Genomic DNA, 23,629 nt, shown 5'->3' with positions numbered 1-23,629 from the left:
CTGTTATAGCGTCATCCAAACGTGATATTCAACAAGGTGAAATGTAAACAATATGATCACATGACTAGAATAAAAAAGAAACACTTGAAATAATTTCTAATTATTGAGGTCACACTGAGGATATATCGTAAATAAGTGTGTGAATTATTGCTTAATGAGTATTTTTGCTCTTTGATGATGAACAAACTTATGAACATGTGAAGCACATAAAACAGTTAATGTCAGACTTTCTGCTGAAGAGAGGAGAGAAAGAAAAGAGTAGTTGGTGTCTGATGAGTCATTCTGAAATGTTCATTTATAATCATAAATATAGGAAAGTGTGTTGATCATTGTTGAGAAAGTCAGACATGAAAGTCAGGGAGAGAGACATGCAGCAAAGGGCCACGTGTCAGATTCGAACCTTGGAGCTGCGTTGTCACATGCACTACTTTGTCATCAGGAAGTCATTGATGGACAGGAAACAGGCAGCCAGCTCTCGTCCTGTTTGTTAGCTGACCTTTGACCCACTCCTCGTCGTACTTCTTCCTCTCTATCCTTTTTAATGTGTTTCTCTCACTTTCACCCTCTGATGACGGCCCTGAGTCTGTCGCCCCACCCTGCAGGAACAAAATACTGTGGTTTACAGAAAGTGTGTCTGTGTTTTTACTAAGGTTGGGCAATATGCAAAATGTAATATCGCTATACAGTCCAGCCCAAATATGGCTAATATAAGATATTACCGCTGCACCAATCTGGATCGGATCCAGATTGTTGTGATAAAGATGAAGCTGAGCCTGAAGGCAAGCTCTCAATCTTTCTTCATTGTGACCCAGTTGAGGTGGTTCAGGCATCTGATTAATACACCTCCTCCTGGGCGACTTCCATTGGAGGTCTTCCAGGCACGTCCAACTGGTCAGTGGGGTATCCCCCCCCCCCCCCCCCAAAAAAAAAAAAAACTTGCTGGAGAGATTTTATATCTCATCTGACCTGGGAACGCCCCGGGATCCTCCAGGAAGAGGGAAAACATTGCTTGGGAAAGGGACGTGTGGACCGGCTGGATGGATGGACAACATTATTAATACGTAATAATAATAAGAAAAATATCACACATGGCAGGAAATTTAGCAATATTTGATATTATGGAATATGAGCCCAAGCTGAGTTTTTACTGAGTTTAGTATGAGCTCATTTATAAATGATGAAGTGGCAGTAGTCTCATTGTGATTCATTCACAGTCTCTTCTACCGTCTCTTTCCCACTCGGTCTCCAGAGGCAGAAAGGATAGAGGGTGAGAGAGGGCACCGGACATTTACAGTTACATAAGAGTGCTTTCAGCATCTCGCAGCATCACTGTGCATCCTATTTTTATACCATGCTGTACACACACACACGTACACACACACACACACACACACGCACACACACACACACACACCACCCTGTCCTCTGCTCTTCATTTTAATCACATATTGATTTTGTAACTACACATCACCATGATCATTCGGTCTGTCGTGATGTCTTTCATTATTTAGAATTTATAGAAAGAAAAAATGTGTAAAAATAAAATTAAGCATAAAGTAGAATAGAAAGTTTTGAAGATGTAAATGTGACGATGACAAGAAAATAAATGAAAATCAAAAAGACGGGTCAGGTCAGGTATGGAGCTCTCTTTTTTGTCTCTTCTCTGATTGGCTGATGAGATTCAGGGCAGTAACTCATTGGCTTGACCCCCAGGACACTGAGTCATTGTGTGTGTGTGTGTGTGTGTGTGTGTGTGTGTGTGTGTGTGTGTGTGTGTGTGTGTGTGTGTGTGTGTCACTGAATGGAAAACCATCAGACTGCATCTCATTCCTCTTTAATGCCTCTCCTGTTGTTTTCACTTCAAGCTCACCTCAATTAACTTTATTTGTACGTTTTTGACAAAAATGACAAAGTGCAAGATAAAATGTAAATAACTGAAGTATCGTGGTAAATGTAACGTTAAATAGGAAAATGTCAGTATTTTACAGTTATACAAATCATAGAGAGACAGATTGAGTTTCTTTAAAACAGACTTTGATGTGTGTATAAAATTATGATTATTTTTAGATGTGTCAACTTAATTAGTTATTCAGAGGATCATGTTTTTTTTTAAAGCTGTCTCATTTGTCACATTCATGTCATGTTGTTGAAACTGTAATTACGAGCAGCCGAGTGAGAGAAACGGCTGTGGCTTGTAATTCAGAGTCTGAGATAATCTCCCACTCGGTGAAAAGAACCACAGACGTGTCAACAAACTGTTTGTTAACACTGGTACAATCCATCCAGCTCTTTTTAAAGGGACTGCACAGTTTGTATCTGCTGCACATTCATGGCAACAGAAGAAGCTCATTCAGGCTGTTGATCTGCAGTGAAGGTTTGCACTAAGGCGAGTAATGCAGGAACAGAATAATGGCTGTTGTTGTTTTTCACTTTGGTTGCTGCTGATCAATGTTCAGGAGACACTGAGGGTCAGTGCTGAGAGTCCACTGTAATTTCTGAGTAAGTGATGGATAAACTCAGTGGTAGTGGTTGAACGTGAAGTGGTTAGGTGTCGTGTTGTTAGTGGTTAGTACCATTTCAGGGCTTTGTTGTTAGACACAGGAAACCTGCAGTTACTTCTGCTGTGTTTTGTTTTTATTGGCTCAAATAAAACATGATCCCATCTTTTCCAACATGAAAAACTTTCAGAAGATGTGAAACACTTCTGTGGACCAGTCCAGTTGGAAAAGTTCAATGGGACAGATGTAGGTATGTTTTTAAATGCAGCTAATTCTTCCCTCTGGTCATCAATGCCATCTGGATTCATTTTTACCATTAAAGCTCCATGTTTCTTCTTCTGTGTTTTATTTGAAGTGTTGATCCATCAGAAGATGTAAAAACCATCTCAGTGTAGTTTTACATCTCCTCTCTCAGGCTTCTCTCTGAGCTCTAGTAACAACAGGTCGGTGAGCCAATCAGAAGAGAGGAGGCTCTGAGCCTCTCTTCTGATTGGCTAACGGTTTTCTGAGTGATCCAATAAAAGTAAAGCAGATTTCAGGTAAAACACCCAAAAACACCAAATCCTGCAAGGTTTGAATAGTGGAAAACAGACATCTACCTTTATACTAAAGGGTTAGGGTTAGCTAATGTGGACTAACTAAACATTAAGAAGGCAGACTGAAAGATGCACTGTAAACAGACTTGAAAGAATTCAACAGCCTTGCAAAATTAAGGACATAAAACAACCCATTATGCAACACTCTCTTATTGTAATGTAACCCACGGACCAGTACAATTTAAATAGTATCAAGGCAAAAGTACTGTCTTATAATGGCCGATAAGTTAGCTGACATGCAGAAGGTACAGAAATCACTAAATGTTCAAAGTAGAGCTGCTGATTGGTTGATTAATTGATTAGTCGATTCAGAGAAAATAAATCAGCAGCCATGTTGATAATTGTAATATTTGCAGTTTCTACCTTTTGTGATGTGAGGATCTGATGCTTTCTCCTAAACTCAGTATCTTTCGATTTTGGACTGTTGGTCTGAAACCTGCTCTGACCCCGGTTTTTAAACCACAAACTTTATACCTGTCTCTTTGAATGCACAAGACAAACTAAGTTCCTCTAACTCTTAAATAATTAATCTACAGTCTCTCTCCCTCTCTCTCTCTCTCTCTCTGCAGTGGAGGGCAGACAGGCGGCATGACAGAGGAGAAATGTCCCCAGCTGGTGGACTACTTTGTAGTGGCAGGTCTCGACCCTGCAGGGCCCTGGAGGCCCTTGGATGAGGATGGCAAGACCTCCTACTCCTCCTCCTCCTCCTCCTCGACGTCCTCCTTGTCTTCGTCGGGCCGGGCAGTGGAGCCGGTGACGGACCTGGCGGTGATCGCCAAGGGCCTCGGGGAGGAGGTGCCAGAGGGCTTCACCTGCATCGAGAAGACACTGGGTGGACACTCGGCTGAGCTGAGCGCCGGCCTCATCAACAACCCGCACTTGTACCTGTGCTACCGCAGAGGACGGGACAAACCACCCATTCTGGATCTGGGGTGAGAAACGTTGAATGCATTGTGATGAAATGAGATTCAGACTTTCATGGAATTAAATCTGACTTTTAACGTTCTGCAGCGATGAGTTAAAACGTCCACTCGTCTAATGTCGTGTTCAGACACATAACAGCTCCTGATTCAGTTCAATGAGGCAGCCTCTTTAACACAGTGTCGCATGACGCATTGTCCTATGATTTATTTTGCAACATGAACATTTATATTATATAATATTTCTACCTCACTGCTCATTTACCTCGACTGCAGATTATTTTTTGGGGGGGGGGGGCATTTTATGCAGTGGAGACAGACAGGAAACTGGGGGAGTAGTGGTCTGGCCGGCCGGGAGTCGAGCCTGGCATTCAGGGCATATGAGCCCATGTGGTACGCACTCTAACCGTTCGGCCATCAGGTCACTTTTTAGCTGATAAACCTTCGAATTCATGGATCTGTTAGTAAAACCGGACTTTCTGGATCAGGTCTAGTCGACTCAGCAGGACCTGAGACAAACCCGCATCAGCTTCTGTTGCTGCTGTTTGATTGAGCACCCAGTAACACAGGAGCAGGGTATCATCAGGATTTTCAACACTGCTACATTTATCAATACTCCCTATCAGTCAGATACTCAATCCATACTGTTTTTGGTTCTGTTTAATGACTATGCAAGTAAAATAATATGTTGAAAGAAGAGTCGTGGCAGGAAACGCCGCCTGCGTCATGTGAACAGGAAAGAGCAGCGTCACAGCCGCAGCTCCGCCTTGGGGTGGGTTAGGGTCTCGGTTCGCAGCACAAATCCACATGGAAAAAATCTGTTGATATTCATATTGACATTGTACCAGCAACATGAAACTGACACCTTTAACTATCGTTTCAATGTCTAGACTGAATCTGAACACGACACAGACATGACAACAATATAAATATAAAGATTTTCCCTCTCTCTCTCTGTGTTTGTGTGCGTCTTGCTCTGAATGAGGGAGGTTAGAATAGACTTATATTTACTGTATAATAAATAGGGCGGGTGACTCATTAGTGTAAACAGTTGGAGTAGAAACAGTCAGCTATAGTGTGAGGTGTCCCTAGTCCTGGGACAGTCAGCAGGTTGTGTCAGATAAACTTTCATGTTAAAATGTTTTGGGCTTTTTTAACAAGGTGGTTACCTTCACTTGTTTTCCCTCCCTGCCAGGCTGCAGGGAGTCAGTGTGTTGATGTCCTTTTCCTACAGTTATGGAAGTTAACAGACACTGCAGAGCTGAATCTAAGGACATCAGAGCTCCACTGTCTGACAGTAACTGACTGTAGCTTTGGCTCGACTTTACTCTGATGATGCGATGCTCCCAGAATAACCTGCCCCTCGCTCCCTGGCTGCACAGTCACTGTCGGCTGCAGATCTCACCGCTCTGTCCTCAGTCACATGAAAAAAGGTTGATGATGAGACGTTAGTGATGAACAGTGGAGGTCTTCGTCTTTACTTGTTTTCCCTCCAGTGCCTCGTCTGTTCCTGAGTGTAGGTTGCACTGAATCATTATACAGTTGTTAGAATTAGTACTAAACACATGGACTGTATGTTGTGCTGTAAATTATTCTGTTTTAATTTGAACTGACTAGAAATCAGGGCCAGTGTTTTCAGCTCATGTGATGCATGTTAAAGCTTAAGCTTATATAAGAGGTGGATTATGTAAGGCAGTGGTGGGCAGACGTCGTGTCATATCCTGGACTCTCAACAGCTTCACACGGACTCCTCTCTATTGTTCATGTTGAATTATTTAATTACTCTGGATTACACTCGTGTTAGGAGATAACAAAGTAAATCCTCTTAGTTTAGTCATCAGATTACATAATTTTTTCTTTGGTTTTATGGGCTGTAGCTGAGAGACAGTGGGCAGGTAGGGAACAAATGGACCAATGCTTAAATCTCATCCTGATAAATGGAGCTTTCCGGATGAAGTCAGATGAAGAGGCAGATTTTATGAGGCTAATCTTTGAGTTCACTCCACAGGGACAGGTTTGAATGGGACACTGGGAGTGTCAGGTTTCAGTAGATCAGAGGTTTTTGGACTGTGGACCACTGAGGAAGCAGCAGTGTCTCTGACTCACGGCTTCTTTGAAACCCTTAAATTTCCTCAATTCTTGTCAGAGATCACACTTCTTCTCTGAGTCCTTACTCAGTCAAATCTGAACACACATGCATTACGCAGATATTTTTAGACCCAGTGTGACTTACACTTCTCCATTGTATTATTATCTCAGATGTCCATTACAAATAAAAATCAATATAACCACATAGAAATCATAGAAGAAAAAACATTCCTAAGAATCATCAGGTGTTTTAGTTTTCTACAGTATCAAAGAATCCAGTGATGGTTGAACTTTTACAGTCGTCTCCATTTTGTCTGAAACTTACACAGAAATTGTCTCCTCCTCTAAATGATGTGAAAACACGAAAATCAGCAACAGCGCTGACTTTAAACATCACTAGATTTGTTTCCAGTAACCTGCTTAGTGCTCAGAATCAGTGTTCAGCAGATGATCAAAGCGTCTGGAGCGCTGTTGACCTGTGAACATGAAACACCTCGACTATAACTGACCAGAAAGATCCAGAGCATCAAACTGTAGAGAAATCATTACTAACAAAGCAATAAGAAAGGAGGTGGAAGAGCACAGCTGTGGAAAGTAGGGAGATCCAACTATAGACGGTCAGACAAACCATAAACTGTCTGCCGGTCAAATCTGTTATTTAAAACCACTTCCTCATTGTTAAGGGAGTCCAGTGGGTTCTCCCACTCCTCTTGGATGTGTTCAGTCCCTTGACTTATCACCATGCACTTGTTCATATTGCTTGTTGTTGTTGAGATAGAGTCAGACGTACCATTCGTTTTTTCCTTACCTTGGTTGTGCAATGGTTTAACTGAGATTAAATGATTCCATAAGTATAAGAGTAAGATAAGGAGAAAACCTTAAATACTTAAGTGAACATTTAAAGGAAACATTAAGGAGAAGACTTAAGGTAGGTTTGTGCAAGTGTTCTTATTTTAAGGAAAATCTTAACTCCTGGTGTTTGGCACAACTGGCCCCAGGTGTTCTGTGAAACCGGAGTCGACTGTAATCAGATTCACCCCACCCCCATCTCTGGCATCTTCTGATCTTGTTTGCTTGGAGATCTTCAGTTCACCACGTGAAACAGAGAAAAGCAGCAGATCTTCACATCAGAGGAGGATTTGATGAGGAACGTTGGAACCACAACAACAGAATTCCAGACCTTTCTAGACATTTTCTCAGGTTTTCATCACGTCATCAGTGAATGAATCAACATGTCAACACAGTAATATTCATTCAAATGATTCAAGCTCTCTTTGCTTGATGGCAGCCACAGAAACACTTTGTCCATGTTTTCCAGGCCTTGGTCGGTGAATCAGTAATGAGGTGTTTCCCATCTGACCGCCTCCATCCAAACAAGACAAACTGGAAACTTCATTTGCACCAATCACTCTCTGGTTTTTCTGAGGTGATGTTGTGTCCCTGCAGGGTTCTGTATGAGGGGAAGGAGCAGCTGAAGCACGGCTGGTACGTCATCGACACGACGCCCTACAGCCGCTCAGCAAACCTGAGCTCCGGTGGCGCCCCGACGGCTCACCGGGTGTTCCTGATGTACCGGCGGGCTCTAGACTCACAGGGCCTCCACACGCTGGGCGTCACCGACATTGCCCTGCTGCTGCCCAGCAAGGGCGAGGTCGCCCCGCACACTTTCTGTCGCGTCGACAAGAACCTCAACACCGGCATGGTGAGTCCTGCGAGTCCTAGTTCCTCCACGTTAATGACTAACATGTTAAAGTATCATAATGATGTTACCAGATGTTCTGTAATTACTAATCAACTCATTCAAGCCACTGTAAATGAAACCAAACACTTCCTGCAGATGTTTCACAATAAAAGCTTTTCAGGCAAGAGCTGAGCTTGTGAGTCTGAAATGTTAGAAGAAAACAGCAACAACAGAAAATTAAACTAAAAAAAGAAAACTGAAAAACCAGGGTATAATTTCCCACAGCCGAGAGTGATGGACTCAGACATCCAGTTTATTCTGAGCAACAGTATAAAACACAAGGATGTTCAGTTTACTGTTATGAATGACAAAGAAAAGCATCAAATCCTCAGATCAGAGAATCTGGAAAAAACAAATATTTGACCCTATTGCTCAGAAAATGATTCAAACGATGAATCACTCATCAAAATAATGATTCATTTCCTGTCCGCCGATTTTTAATTGTCGCAGCTTTAATGTTGGCTAATTAATGTTGGATTGGTCTCTCCTCAAACTGCTTTAGCTTGGATTGAAACTCATTTCTACATCTGGGAAATGACTAAATGTAAATGTTAGGTGTGTTGTCCTGTCCTCTTATTGTTGGGATAAATATTTGAGAATTCCTTAATTAGACTTCATTAGAAACAGTGTAAATGGTGGACTGCGACACTTGAGTTTGTTACAGCTGTTGTGTGTCTGTTTTTGTCTCAGTGGGGTCCAGCCCTGTACGTGTGCTACAAGAGAGCTGTGGCTAAAGCCAACGCCTTGGTCTACGAAGCCAGTGAGTATCTGTCGCTCTGCAGAGTCATCATAGCTCCTGCAGCCTGGGTCAGTCTCATCGCTATGGTCAAGTCTCTACCACAGAGATGATGAGTGCAATCTTAGCTGCAGCTTCTTTACGTACAACCATAAAAATCTTCAGGAGGTAAACAAACTTTCAGGAATAATCATCAAGCCCATTATCCCTGATATTAAATTGATTTTATCTGGATGATACCGACATGGTCCACACTCGCTCCAGCATGGTCCCAGTTATTCAGAATCTCTGCTCAGGGGTTATGAAGACGGACGGTCATGTGACAGAGCTACAGTCAGGTAGCTCAAGAGGAAGAGTTTCCAAGGCTGAAAGAAGCAAGTTAGGTGATTCACACGACCTGTGACACCTGACTCGTGTGAAATGTTTGGAGAAAGGTTTGATTTGAATCAATCATAACAGAGACGAGTGAGCTTCATAGTAAGAGCCTTGTGTCCCGTAGAAAGGATCTTATCCCTGCACAGACTGAGGGGATTAAACAAAGTACTAATACACAGACTGATTTAGGGCTCGATTATGGCAAAAATCATAATCATGATTATTCTGTTAAATATTGAGATCACGATTATTTAACACGATTTCTCATAGACTTTCGAAAACAAGAAGCCTATATACACAATATAAGTTAAAGATATCTGAACCCCCTGCCCCAGATGATGCTCTGTCCATTTCAAATTGAACTCAAGAACACATCCAGAACAATCAGCTGGATAATGGTCAGTTTTTCATATAATGTAGTTATCTCTGTGTGTGGTTCTCCAGGCTGCAGCAGACAAAACACCTAAAGCAACGACGGATGAGCTACGAGCTTGTTGGTAGAAAACTGTTCATTTCTCCGTCTTTATGTGACGGACCTTAACCGGATGTGTCCAGAGGTCACTTGTGATCACTTTCTGTCCTTACATGAAAAAGACAGAAGCACTCTTCAAAACGATCAGTTGTCTCCACAGACAATAAGATGTTTTTTGTAGCAGTGATGAAATTTGTTGTGAAACAATGATGGTGTTTTCTCGATTATCTTGTTTTTATAATCGTTGTAAAGTAAAGTTCGATGAATTGCCCAGCCCCTAGACTGATTGCTTTGTGCTTCAGGTCTGATCAGCCGGTACCCGGAGGACGACTTGGAGGCATTTCCTCTGCCGGAGTCGGTGCCGGTCTTCTGTCTGCCGATGGGCGTCACCGTGGAGAGCTGGCCTCTGAACACAAAGTATCAGCTGCCCGTCTTCTCCACCTTCGTCCTCACCTCCGCCTGCGGGGACAAGGTGGGCGGAGCAACAAAAACACACGCACTCACTTATTCATTCATGGGCATTTTGTTCACACAGTCACCTGAATCACCTTCAGCTCTAGGAAAATATACATTTTATAAACCAAACGATTCATTGATTGAATTGAGAAAATAACCACAAGATTAATAAAGAGATAATATGTTTGCAGCTGCACTAAATAAGTTCATTATTCCTTTAATCTAATACAAAATGTTCACAAGAACAGAGAAGTTTGGTTTTGTATTTTCCATCCGTGTTGATGAGAGGTCTTTAAATTACTCAAAAAAAATGGAAATTTAAACATCTGTATTTTCTTCAACAGCTGCAGCTGTTGTTTGAGTGTAGTCTGTAAAATATTAGGAATAGTGAAAGATGATTCTTCAAAGCAACTGTCCAAACCCCAGAGACAAACGTTTTGCTTGTGACATAAATCCTCACATTTGAGAATTTGTAAAATCATGTTTGACATTTTTTTGCTAAATAAATAAAGATGTTTCCACCACAGCTCATTGATAAATGCTCTGCTCTTCCTGCAGGTGTACGGAGCAGCCATCCAGTTCTACGAGTCCTTCCCCAGGGAGCTGCTGTCGGAGCGGCAGTGCGTGAGGCTCGGCCTGCTCAGCGTGGTCGACCGGCGGCCGATCACCAACCGTAGCCTTCAGGTGAAGAAGAGCATCTGCGTCCTCTCCCACTGGCCCTTCTTCACCGTCTTTCAGAAGTTTCTCACATTTGTCTACAGATACTCCATCTCCGGGCCTCATGTCCTGCCACTCGAAAAGTCAGTGCACCATTCAGTTCCATTGTTTTTTGTTTTAACACTAAATTATATATATTCATGACGTATTTATCGGCCTTAAATTGAACTCTTTCTAATGAGACATTTGGACTGAATTCTTTGCATAAACGTTTTAATTGTTAGTAATAGCAGAATCTTTGTTTCAATGGAGATTTTTTTCATTTTTAAAGATCTTGAGGTAGAATAGATGTTTAAACATTAATCACCTTCCTTTGTTATTTTCCAAGATTATAACAGTTTTGGATTGTGGTCAGATACTTGGTTTAATTGATACTAATTGATGTCTCTTCATGTTTCCTGTCCTCCTGCAGACACATCTCCAGCTTCATGCACAACGTCCCGTTTCCTTCCCCCCAGCGGCCTCGCATCCTGGTTCAGGTACAGACCAGGACTCAGACCTGCAGTATGTGACGTCTGGTCCTCCTCAGGTTATTTAGAAATAATATCTGAACCATTCAGACAGCAGAGGTGGTTTCTTTTATATTGTAGCATTAAGACCATGTCTTAAAGGATAGGCTGGTGTTGCTTCTTGTCAGTAAATCCAATGTGCAGAGCCGAGCAATAAATCAGATATAAATCTTTAAAAGCAAATCTTTAGTTTCATTAAAAGAACAGACTCTATAAAAGCCCGTCACTGTAGTTTCTTCACAGACATTATTGGTTCAAGTAAGAGTCTGATTTTGTGAAACTGTTTAGAAATCTTTTGAAAGCTTGTGATGGCAAGCAGGAGAAATTCAACTTGGTGAAACAGAAAATTAGTTTTCTATAGTTTATACAGTAAGACAACAAATCTTCTGTTCACATTCACAAACTCCATATTTTTCATGAGTTTTCTTCCATGTTTACAAACGGATCTTTTCCAACAGAGGAAATGTTAGATATAGCTCAGAAAAGAAGAAAATAAATGTCACAGGATTAATTCTTTTATTTTGACTTCAACCTTTCACATCCTCCTTCAACAGGATGTAGGTGGGGATCTGGTTGCAGACTGAATTGGGTAACAACGCCCAATCAGAATCAGTCCATTTATTGATCCAATCAGAGGACAAATAATAATTTGAATAATTGGAGAGATGTTATACAAGATTTCACTGTACCTGAGTAAAATGACATTAAAGTTAATTGATGATGATCCATCAGGGGCTCAGGTGTGATGGTGGATAATCTTTCTAAAATATGGGGAACAATGAGTTGGTCATTTGGTGTTTGTGTTAATATTCCCTGTGAATGATTTTTTCTTGTTTGCGCAAAAAATCCCTGGAATTTTAAAGAGAGATTTTGACCATCATTCAGGTCAGTTATAACACTTGTTATAACACTTGTTATAACACTTCACTCACTGTATACTCAGCTGTATGACTGAGAACCATCACATTATAAACAAGTCTGCAGCTTCACTCAGGTTTCAATCCACTGGTGTGACAGTGGAAACAGACGTGGACACACGCAGCTAAACTTCAACATGAAACATCCCTAACCCTCATTTCATTTCACTTTCTCTTTTACTTTTGAGACCAGTGTGATGACTGGTGGTTCTTTCCCCGTGTCACACGTCTTTATTTTGGGTTTTTTTGTTCCATGTTCTTTGTTTACCTAAAAACTTTTTCAAATACACAGAATAAAAATTGTAACAGAATACTTAAACCGTCATACACTAGCTCGATTAGCACAATAAACACAGTTAGCATGGTCAAAGACTAGCTCAAGCAACTCGTTACACATTTGAACCAATCAGAAGTCAGAGCTGACTGCCCTCATTACCCGTTCAATCTAAATTCACCATCCATGATTAAAGTTTTAAATTTAGTGAGTAAAATTTTGTCATAACTGAAGAAAAGAAGTCAGAGGTTATAAATTTAAAAAGATTGTTGTTTATTTTTTGTTTGTCTGTGTTGTAAAATATCCTGTCCGTTCGTGTCTTCCAGCTCTCTCCATATGACAACCTGCTGCTCTGCCAGCCGGTCTCCTCCCCCCTCCCACTCAGGTCAGTTTACTACTGCAGCATCATGTATGTTATGAAGTATGTTACATTCAAAATACTGTCAGACTCCACAGGAACAAGAGCTGAAGGTCATCACTCCTAGACAAACAACCAAGACTGTTTCAGGTTTTAATCTACAGTTACATCCTGATGCGACATATACAGGCAGTAAAACTGGATGTTCAGCTCTCAGACTCATCTCAGCTTTGTTTATCTGTATATCTGTGGTTTTTGTGCAGATGATGCAGAATAACTGTTCATGGTGCAGATTTGCCAAAATGTGAAGAAGTATAGGTTAAAATAAACTGTAGTTGTAGATACAAGTTCAGAGTTCAGACATTCAGAGAGGTTCATTTTTACCTCAAGATCTCAGACTGAAGCCTGAGACTTGACAGTAAAATTAAAACATGAGTGCACAGCTTTTATTTAGACTCGCTTTATTTACTCAATACTTTTACAGAGTAAACAGAACATTCAAACAGTCATTAAGGCCCATCCACCCTAAACAACACAACAGTCTTGTGAATCTCGGCACTCAAATTGCCAACAGTGGTGCGACTACCTGGCAGGATCACATGTGTTACAACCTTTTTCAGACGCGGCACCGTAGCTTGCCACCAGCTAAAGCACAAAAAAGTTTCCAACTGTTCTGAGTCTGAATGCATAAAAATAAATTGTATTTGTTTACACATATAACATTGTGTGTTCTTTATACTATGAGAGTTTTTCTCCAAAATAGACTATTTTGGAGAAAAAAATCGCAATATATCACCTTGCTTATCGTATCCCAATATATCACAATATATCGTACTGTCACCCCCCTTCGGGATTTGTATTGTATCGCCAGATTCTTCCCAATACACAGCCATACTACTTACATGTGTGTATTTAATAATAACCCGCGTGTGTGTGTGTGTGTGTGTGTGTGTGTGTGTGTGTGTGTGTGTGTGTGTGTGTGTGTGTGTGTGTGTGTGTGACAGTGGTGCAAGCTACCTGAAGCTGCTGCAGAACCTCGGCCCAGAGAATGCGTGCACGCTGCTGCTCGCCGTCCTCACCGAACACAAGCTGCTGCTGCACTCGCTGCGGCCCGACGTCCTCACCTCCGTCAGCGAGGCCCTCGTCTCGGTGAGACCTAACACACACACTTCACACACACTACTGGAGGGGCTTATAGGTGTTAAGTAGGTAGCTACAACTGTATCAGCTCATGATGACTGTCAGATGTTGACACATGTGGGTTTAGACGGGGCGACCTGACCGAGCAGTGAGGACGATCTGTTTAATAATCTCCCTCTCGTGTCTCCAGATGAGCTTCCCCCTGCGCTGGCTCTGTCCCTACATCCCTCTGTGTCCGCTGCAGATGGCTGATGTGCTGCTGGCGCCGATGCCCTTCATCGTGGGTGTCCACTCCAGCTACTTCGACCTGTATGACCCCCCCACAGACGTGGTGTGTGTCGACCTGGACACCAACACCATCTTTCAGTGAGTCCATCATTACACCAGACTCTCTGCTCCGTAGTTAAGGGTAGGGTTAACCCTGTCATTTTAACCGACCCATGATGGAGTCTGCCACCAGAGTAATTATGTGCTTCAGCTGAGGTTTAATTAGAATTACTTAATGAAAAAGTGAATTGACAAACGCAATTATTGATTGACTATCTGATTAGGTTTTCTCTTATCAGCACACAGGCTTCATGTCATTTCAAAGAAAGAACACAAATTTAATTCATGTTTTAAAGAAAGAAAAATGTTTGCAAGCTGAATCCAGATACAGGGACGCAACAACCATTAATAATCTGTTGATGAGTTTCTCCATTCATTGACGGGTGTTTAAAATGTGAGAAAATGGCTAAAAATAACACATTTTCCTGGTGAAGTTGTCTTTTTTAGTTCGATCAGTCGTTTACAATTATACAAAATAAAGAAAAACAGTAAATGCTTAGTGGGGAGCGGGAACAACGACGTTTTGACAATTGAACTTCAGAAATGACTCCAACAATTAATCGACTAATCATTAAAGCTCTACAGTGACATTATTCATCATGTCAGATGAAAGCAGTTTATACACACAGGGAAATACATGTAAAATTACCCTTGAATTATTTTTGTGAAGAGATGGCTGTTTACTGTAATAAGACTGAAGGCTATTGAACCATAATGATTTCTCTCTCACGTCTCAGGTCAGAGGATAAGAAGCCGTTGTCATGGCGATCGTTACCCAGGAAGCACGGCAAGATTCTGTTCAACACCCTCACCAACCTCCACAAGACCCTGGAGAAGAGTGAGTGACGCCTCCTATCCGTCAATCACATGACTTGATCGATGGTGGTTTTCAAAATAAAGTTACACAGAGGTTTCGGAGAGAGAAACAGTGACACTGTGCCACTGACATGTTGTCGATCCAGTATTGTGACAACAGGCTGTTCAATGTGTAACGTGCCTCAACAGCTTCTCTTTTTCTCTCTCATGTGCTGTGTTTTTGTTTTTGTTTTGCTCATTTGAAAACATTAAAAGAAACACGTTTCTTTAAGTTCCCATATTTTACATTTATGAGCTGTATAAACATTTAATATAGATCACTGTTAATGTATCTGTACGTCTTCCTGTGGACACACATCAGTGGAGGCTGCTGAATAAACAGAAGGGAAGGGAAGAAGACATGTTACCACATTAGATAAATCTCCTCTGGTTTTTGCAGTTTGCACGCCAGGCCAGGAGGAGGCGACGCTGGAGTTCCTGCTGACCGACTACGATCAGATCTACAGGCGTCAGAAGCAGCTGGAGCTGGAGATCCAGGAAGTGTTTCTACGCTTCATGAGCTGCCTGCTGCGAGGATACCGCACCTTCCTGCTGCCCATCACACAGGCTCCATCAGACACCACCACCGACTGCAGCTCCCTGTTCAACCTGCAGGGTGAGTGTGTGTGTGTGTGTGTGTGTGTGTTTGTGTTTGTGTGTGTGTGTGTGTGTGTGTGTGTGTGTGTGTGTGTGTGACAGATGAAATTAAAAAACAAATAAATTGGTTTGTTTAGAGCTGAAAACACTGAGTAGTGAGTAAAATGTGTGTGTAGCACAAAATACTAAACTCTGAAAACCTGATCAGGTTCTCTTGAACTTTTTCTTCTTATTCTTGAATCATAATTTTTTAAGTTTTCGATTCTTGCTTGTGCTTGTGTTTAGACAACAGTTTATATTTGAGAAGTTTGGCTTCTTTTGTTTAAATACTTTTTTATATTTTTCTGAAAGCTCAGATATTTAAAAAAGTAATTTTTTTGTATATTTACCAAAAGTCAGATGTTACTATAGTCTGTAAATATTTTAATCAAATTACCCAGATTTATTAACCATAGAGAGACTGAAGAAATGCTTTTAACATTTGAAGCGTCACTAGCGTCCTGCAGAACCCACAGAACTGAAGTGTTCGACAGAACAAAACCATAGTTCTGTTTTATCTGTTCTTACAGCCTTGTTCCTAATGGAGCTTGAAAAGGATTTTCAGAAAGGGTTCTGCCTCTGGGAAACATGAATTCCATCAGTAAATATCTCTCTGTTTGGATATTTCTTGTGTACAAATGAAAATTGTGACCTGATGGTGGTACAGCCTTCGGGGACCATGAGTATCCTCAGATGTCATGATCAGGACCAAGACATCCGGAACTAACCAGCATTGACTCACATGGGAAAACCTTTGATAGCATGTGGGAACATCAGCAGATGTCTTTCTTATTACTGAGTCTACTGCCTCAGTCTTTACAGTTTCTTTACAGTAGGTAGAACAGCCACGGTCAATATTTACTCTCTCAACCTGAATCAAACCTCGCAGGTTATGAATGATACGGTTCAGACTCTGTGTGAATGAATGAATCCACTCCCTCTTCCTCCTGCTCCTCCTGCAGGTTTCCTGAAGTCTCGGGACCGGACGCAGCAGAAATTTTATGGCCAGCTGACGAGGACTCAGATGTTCACACAGTTTATCGAGGAGTGTTCCTTCGTCAGCGACCGCCACGCCTGCCTCGAGTTCTTCGACGAGTGCGTCCAGAAGGTCAGAACCCACCTACTGCTTCTACTGCAGTGTCTTCACAATCTGTTAAACTGTGAAGCAAAAAAAAAATAAAACTAATTTTCACATTTGTAGATTATCAAAATTATAGCAGCTCTGTTTAAGTTACATGATGCCAAATGGATGTTTCCTGTAGAAATTAACCACATTTTGAACTTGTATTTAGTGAAACAATGGAACAGACAATTAAATTTTAACAAAAACGGCAAGGAAAGTCCAAGAAAAAAGACTGTCATTATGGATTGACAATAATCAAAATCTTGTTGTATCAGTGCTGATACTGACCTTAGTGAGAGGATCGGGTATTAGCCTGATCCATGCTAAAATAACGTCTGTTACCAGGTTGACGTGGAGAAGCCGGAGGAGGTGAGGCTTATTGATCTGGATGAAACTCACAGTGGCGAACACACAGTCTTCATCATGCCTCCTGAGGAACCACAGGAACCTGATGGGTCAGAGTGTCCCGCCCTCTACAGGTACAGCTTCCCTCTGCCCGACTCCGCCCCTCTCTCATGTTAGTATGACAGGCCAACAGGATATTGTTTTTCCTCTCAGTTACGAGACCTTCCCCACCCTAAAGCCAGACCTCTTCGACCAGCCACAGGACCAGCTCCGTGTCCCAGCTAAAGGCAGCGCCCCCAGCAGCCCCGCCCCCCGACGCACAAAACAGGTATAACAACACACAACATTTAAAAACAAGCACACTTTAAGCTCAGCACGTCCCAGCCCTGCTAGAGACTGTGTGGGACATAAAAGCTAATCAGACACTCATCAAGGACTAGGATCAGGATTGAGTCCAGAAAAAGTGTTCAGGACCTCTACAGTAGAAGTTTAGCGTATATGTGCTGATGCTTGTGGTGATGCATGTGTCTGTGTACAGACCTCAGGATCAAAGTCTAAGAAAACCCGCCGTACTAGTGCTGATACTGACTTTAGTGGATCGGGTGTGATCCTGATCCACTCAGAGTTTGACCTGTCAGTTACATTCATTGAGTCATGGTGGTCAGTCAAGTCTTTTAGCTTTTAGTGCCATACAGAGGAATCATCCTAATGCTCCATGCAGTGTCGTATACGGACTCTAGATGCAAGAAAAACGAGACCTGGTACCAGGAGAGAAAAGTCTGACCCAGTTTTCCCTGAATGAAGAAAAAGAGGAGGAACCTCATTGAACCTCACTGTATCATTTCTTTTTAATGAGTCATTATCAATATTTCACTGATCATCCAATATTTAAAAGCCACAGACTGTGTTATATTTTCAGATCCCTGGAACAGAAGATGAAAAAAAAGTTTGTCTATTGCAAGAAAAAGTTAAATATGGCTCCGATACAACCAAGAACTGACTGTGTCTCTGTTACTGTGGTCTTTTTAAACAAGTGCTTTTTTTCTCTGCACTTTACTTTACTTATCAACCACCATGTCCTAGTGTGATTTTGCTAAATGTTTGTCCATTGTGGCTCTTCAATCCACAAAGTACTGTCTTTGTTGTCATATCCCTCTTTCCGAAATGGCTGCAAACTCACTAAGTTTTGTTCATAGTCCATACATAAAGCGCACCCACCTGTAGTGTATCAAACAGTCAAGTATTCAGCCAGCCTGTGCCATGGGCTGTAGCATTAGCATGTAGTATCAACAGTACCTGTTATTACCCCTATTGTTGACTTTAACTCTCCCTCCATCCACCGCGGTTGCAGATTGACCTCAGTATAATGCTTTGCATTGGTTGGGTCTTCAAAAGATGTTTGCTCACCAGCTGAGGTGGTGATCTTAAGTGTAGCTGGATATAAGAAACCACATTTCACACCTGGACATTGGCGAAGTAATCCCCAGACTTCGGTGAAGGCTGCTCTCCTTTCTCCTGACCGAGGCCAAGTACTCTGGGTAGATGTGAAAACGCTTGCCATTGTGGAAGATGGGCCCATGGCCTTTTGGAGAACGTCCACTTTCTCCTGAAAGTAATAGAATTGAATGATTGTTGGCCTCGGGGTCTCCCCATCTTTAGGTCTCGGCCGTAGGCTCCTATGTGCCCGGTCAAGCATCAGGGTGTAGTCTAGACCCTGTGTCTCCTGCACCAGTTGGGCTATGGCTTTCTCCAGTCGTATGTTTCCATATCCTTCCTCCACGCCGATTAGCCTGCAGTTATTTCTCTGTTGTCAGAACTCCAAATCTTCGGTCTTATCCATCAGCCGGGTTACTTACGAGGACAGAGTAGCAACTTTAGCTTCAAGTCCCACGACCTGGTTAGCTTAACAATTAGCTCCCTCGTCAAGATCTTCAATGCGTGTTGCAAATGTTGCGCTGCAGCTGCCATCACAGATGAATCAATCTAGGTTAGCACACACTGATCAGTCCGCTTTAAGGCGGCCGTGATTGCGTCGGCATCCGATATTGCCTCTGTTCTTCCAGGCGGGTCTGCGTCGGGCTTCTGATACTTTGGCATGTTTGGGCAGCTTTATGTCTCACTCAGAACACAACACTATTATTTTTAGGGACTTTGGCATTTTAGACACACGCTTACACCAGGGAAGCCAGAAAGGAGAGCAAAAGTATTTTATAAATGTTCTTTCCAAGCCTAGCCCAAATGTCGCTGCCAGCTGGCATCCCCTGTGATCAATTTTTGTGATGTATTTACATAAAACAGTGACTCCTCCTCCCATCTGCATTTTTTCGCAACATTATATCTGATAAAACCAGTACATTTTGACTTTGTATGATAAAGCGTTTATAGTGTCTAATCTAACAATTTTCCGCAGAAGATTAATAAAGTATTTCTGAATCTGATAATCTGATGTCTTAAATTTCTCCCCACCAGGAGATCAAGTTGGCCCAGAAGCGAGCTCAGAAATACTCTGCAGTCCCAGACATGTGGTCTAAGTGCCTGCTGGGTCACTGTTACGGCCTCTGGTTCATCTACCTGCCCACCTTCGTTCGGGCAGAGAGTGCCAAGGTCCGCGCCCTGCACACGGCATACGACGTCCTCAAACACATGGAGAACCGCAAGGTGGTGCTGCCGGACGAGGTGAGACTGACAGGGTTGGAGATCACTGCTATGGTGATCTTGATTGTATTTTAGGACTGTATGTAAATTTGCTGTGACGCCCTTTACCTTTAAAAAAGCACCAGCTCTCCTCAGTACACCTGCACATGGTTCTTCAGGTTCTTGTCAGGTGGGTTGTTCCAGCATCTTGGTGAACCTGCCTCGGTTCTTCTGTCTCTTCATGTGATCCAGACTGACTCCAGGTTGCTGGGATCAGATCTTTGTAGGGGCCAGACCATCTGCTGAAGACAGTTCTCTATGACTGTGTGTGTTTGGACTGGTTGTCCTGCTGCAGGATGAATCTGGACCAATCAGATGCCTCCTGATTAAACATTTGTACAGTTCTGTGTATAATGACCAAACACAGAAAATTATGGTAAAACAAAAAGCAGAAAAGATTCAATTTAAATAAAATACAAAAATTACTTGCTGTCTCTTGTGCCTGGATCGCCGACATCGACAACAACCAACAAACTCTAAGAGTTCCTGAGCAGTCAGAGGAAAAGTAGATCCTGTGACACTGGATACACGTTACTTGAGAGCCACAGTCAAGTGTAACAGTGTGTGTGTGTGTGTGTGTGTGTGTGTGTGTGTGTGTGTGCGTGTGTGTGTGTGTTTCAGGTGTGTTACCGGATCCTGATGCAGTTGTGCGGTCTGTACGGTCAGCCGGTCCTCGCTGTTCGAGTCCTGCTGGAGATGAAAAAGGCGGGAATCACACCAAACACCATCACCTATGGCTACTACAACAAGGTCTCACACACACACGCACACATGCAGATATTCAGTTTACATGATATAAAACAGAGAGAGTTAAATCTGTGGTCATAGTAGCTGCTGATTAATTTTCTGTCAACAAATCAAACCTCTGATGTTCTGAAAGTCGGTCGTTTGGAGACTCGATAGCACTGATGTGAGTCTGTGAGTTCGTTTTAACTCTGACAGTTGACCCCATCACTTCACCAACATGGAGCAGGTCCCAGTTCACGCACCTCTCTATGAACCATTCAGGGCATTTCGACCCAAAATAAATTAGTTCCCATTTTCTAGGAAGTGTGAACAGGTCACTCCCTCTTCTCTGGAGTCATTCACCCTCTCAGATGATTGTGAATCGTAGAACTTGGCTGAGTCAAGAATGTTCAATGATACATGTTCACAGTGATAAAGAGAGAAAAATGTGATTTGATCAGATGTCCTCTGTCCTCAGGCAGTGCTGGAGAGCAAGTGGCCGTCCACCAATCAGGGTGGGCGTCTCCGCTGGGCCAAGCTGAGGAACGTCCTGTTGGCCGTGGCCCAGTTCAGACAGCCAGTCAAAAGGCGTCAGAAGAGCGGCTCTGTGGGGTCACGGGGAGGTCAGAAAAATTTTAATAAATAATTTTTTGCAAAATTTAGCGTCAGTGACATCTGTCCAGGAATTTTTTACAAATTCTGAAGCTAAGATGGCAACAGTGAGTTTATAATGGAGTTCAGCAGGAGTGACTTTTTCATGGTACATGGCATTAATGATTTTTTGTTAAACAAATAAATCCAGAAGTGTTTAAAAAGGATGACATTATAATTCTGATTATTGTTTTTCATATTTATAAGAAGCAATGGTGGACCCTGATCAGAGGCTCCGCCCCCAGTCCACTCTGATTCGTCAGTCCAGTTGGAGCGGTCTGTCTGAAAGCTCCAGTCATGAGTCGCTGACCGGCCCCCTGTTGAAGAGCAACAGTCTAAACAGCATGAAAACAACTGACAGTAAGAAATAAACCTTTTCTCTTTTTTTTTCGACATTATCTTTATTGATAACTGATCAGTATTTATCGATATTTTTATGTGTGATGGCTGTTGCTTGGAGCCATGAGTTTTTTCATCCTGAGCTGTTAATGTGTAATCTTTGACCTGGAAACAAATGAAGGAGTCTGTCATACTATTATTTGTATTTGCAAGGTGTTTAAAAGATTCAAGTTAAAGTGCAGTAAGTTATTTTTATTAACCCCAATACCCGAACGACACAGCAAACTTTTCCAAGTCTCAAACCCCAGGTGCAACAAACATCAGCTGCAGATAAAAATGTCTCCTTTCTGTCCCTCAGAGGTCAAACTCTGTAAGAAGACCGTGCTCCACACTACTGGGACCAACGGCTGCGGTGACGCCATCTCCCATAAACCTCCCCTGGGACTAAGAGACACCTCCACCCCTCCTCCGGCGCCCCCCGGTGCTGTTCTGGTTCGGCGGAGTCAAGTCTGCCTCTCCAACTTCTACAAAGAGTGTGCCGAGTCGGCCGACTCTGAGCCGGACTGCAGCTGTCAGCCTGCGGAGAGAAATGGCAGGTCGGTTAGGACGGAGAGTCGCATCAGTACCGGATTCACCCGATTCAATTATTCCTTTAAATTAACTTCTGTTTCCTTACCTGACCTCCAGACCTGCGGCAGCACGTGACTCAGCTGGCAGGAACAAGGCTGTAGATGAGAACTACAACCATGTATCTTCCCCGAGCCGAGGAGGTCTGGCAGGGAAACTCCAGCAGCTCCTCACCCCAACCAGACACCGAGTGTCGGTGCGACGAGCCGCCAGCGTGGACGACCGACGGCCAGGTGGAGGAGGGGGAGGAGGGATTGGACGAAGAGTGTCTGAGCAGAGACAGTCCAGGAAAGCTCAGGTGGCAGAGACACTGCTGAAAGCCAAGGACAGGCTGGTCAGCGCTACCTCAGAGGTCTGTACCCGGATCAGCTTCACTCTGAAGTTTGGTTCTCTCATTTACCATCAACTCAACTCTGAGAAGATAATAATCATGATTCTTATGTTCAACAGATCATTTTTGTCCTGTACTTTTCTTCTATGGTGACGCTCAGTTATTTGTTGAATGATCAGGCTCCGTGTTTTCTCTTCTCAGAGTTCGTTGTCTGTAGGAAGTGACCTGGACTTGACAGACACACCCAGTCCAGCGTATCCTCTGCGCAGGTCCTGGGACGCCAATCAGGAGGGGGCCGGGCTGGAGGTAAATGTTATTATCCGTGTCCAGGTGTCGATGTCCAGCTGTGTTCACTCTGACCCCTCCCTCCCCTCTCTGTGTGTCCAGGTGTCGATGTCCAGCTGCTCTCTGTGTCGCAGCTGTAACTCTCTGGTTTATGATGAGGAGATCATGGCCGGTTGGACGTCAGACGACTCCAACCTGAACTCGTCCTGTCCGTTCTGTTGCGCCTCTTTTGTCCCCTTCCTCAACGCTGAGATCTGTGACCTCGGACCTGTCAGCAGGTACAGAACCTTTCTCTGTCAGTGGTTCAGGTTTTACGTTTGGAAAGTTCACTCTGTTGGACTCTCAGTCCTTCTGGCTGAAAGTCGTACAGACCAAGCCCCAGAACCAGTACCAGACTGTGAGGTGATTTTGGTCTTATGGTCGCTCTCAGTATTGCAGGGTTGTGTGATGCAGCTTGACCCAGAAAGGCTCCAATCATCACAGAAGGAGCAGCTATAAAACAAAACACAAATTTATTATTTTAACTTTCAAGCGAAATAAATGGCTAGCTGGTAAAATTAGGAAAGTCGAGATCCAAATCCACAAAACAAGGTCTGTCTGCAAGTCTGAGTCCATAAAAGGGTTCAGTGGGCGGACACCTGGTCTTGTGCTTCTCTTTGGCGTGATGAAAATCTAGTCTAATAATAACACTCATTCATCCATGGACAAGATGTTAACTCTTCCTCTCTGGCCCCAGTGCGGAGCGCAGCAACTGGAACGCAGAGGATGAAGTGGAGAGTGCGGTGAGGCCCCCCAGTGGTCAGGAGGCCTCCCTGCGACACCAGTGTAACGGTCTGAGCGAGGACTCCAGCTCTGAAACCAGCAGCTACTCAGAGAACAGCAGAACCACCACG

At 43.0% G+C, this 23,629-nt stretch overlaps 1 protein-coding gene across 2 annotated transcripts in view; it reads left to right on the top strand.

The window, feature by feature from the left end:
• The window catches only part of LOC130172232 (DENN domain-containing protein 4B-like), a 46,655-nt gene that overhangs the window by 16,476 nt on the left and 6,550 nt on the right, over window positions 1-23,629 (top strand). For both annotated transcript variants that reach the window (XM_056380796.1, XM_056380795.1), the window contains exons 2-24: window positions 3,664-4,026; window positions 7,549-7,804; window positions 8,534-8,603; window positions 9,729-9,898; window positions 10,441-10,682; window positions 11,012-11,078; window positions 12,626-12,684; window positions 13,662-13,806; window positions 13,988-14,163; window positions 14,862-14,962; window positions 15,380-15,595; window positions 16,578-16,723; window positions 17,084-17,217; window positions 17,297-17,411; window positions 19,553-19,759; window positions 20,399-20,527; window positions 20,982-21,126; window positions 21,362-21,514; window positions 21,852-22,089; window positions 22,181-22,472; window positions 22,653-22,757; window positions 22,839-23,014; window positions 23,473-23,629. In XM_056380796.1, the coding sequence (XP_056236771.1) occupies window positions 3,683-4,026; window positions 7,549-7,804; window positions 8,534-8,603; window positions 9,729-9,898; window positions 10,441-10,682; window positions 11,012-11,078; window positions 12,626-12,684; window positions 13,662-13,806; window positions 13,988-14,163; window positions 14,862-14,962; window positions 15,380-15,595; window positions 16,578-16,723; window positions 17,084-17,217; window positions 17,297-17,411; window positions 19,553-19,759; window positions 20,399-20,527; window positions 20,982-21,126; window positions 21,362-21,514; window positions 21,852-22,089; window positions 22,181-22,472; window positions 22,653-22,757; window positions 22,839-23,014; window positions 23,473-23,629 (3,843 nt within the window). In that variant the 5' untranslated portion in view covers window positions 3,664-3,682. The remainder of the gene's footprint in view (window positions 1-3,663; window positions 4,027-7,548; window positions 7,805-8,533; window positions 8,604-9,728; window positions 9,899-10,440; window positions 10,683-11,011; window positions 11,079-12,625; window positions 12,685-13,661; window positions 13,807-13,987; window positions 14,164-14,861; window positions 14,963-15,379; window positions 15,596-16,577; window positions 16,724-17,083; window positions 17,218-17,296; window positions 17,412-19,552; window positions 19,760-20,398; window positions 20,528-20,981; window positions 21,127-21,361; window positions 21,515-21,851; window positions 22,090-22,180; window positions 22,473-22,652; window positions 22,758-22,838; window positions 23,015-23,472) is intronic.

This window comes from Seriola aureovittata, chromosome 7, assembly GCF_021018895.1.
Source record: "Seriola aureovittata isolate HTS-2021-v1 ecotype China chromosome 7, ASM2101889v1, whole genome shotgun sequence".
Lineage (NCBI taxonomy): Eukaryota > Metazoa > Chordata > Actinopteri > Carangiformes > Carangidae > Seriola > Seriola aureovittata.
Note: the sequence above shows the minus strand (reverse complement) of the source record. Positions and strands in the feature narration are given on the sequence as shown.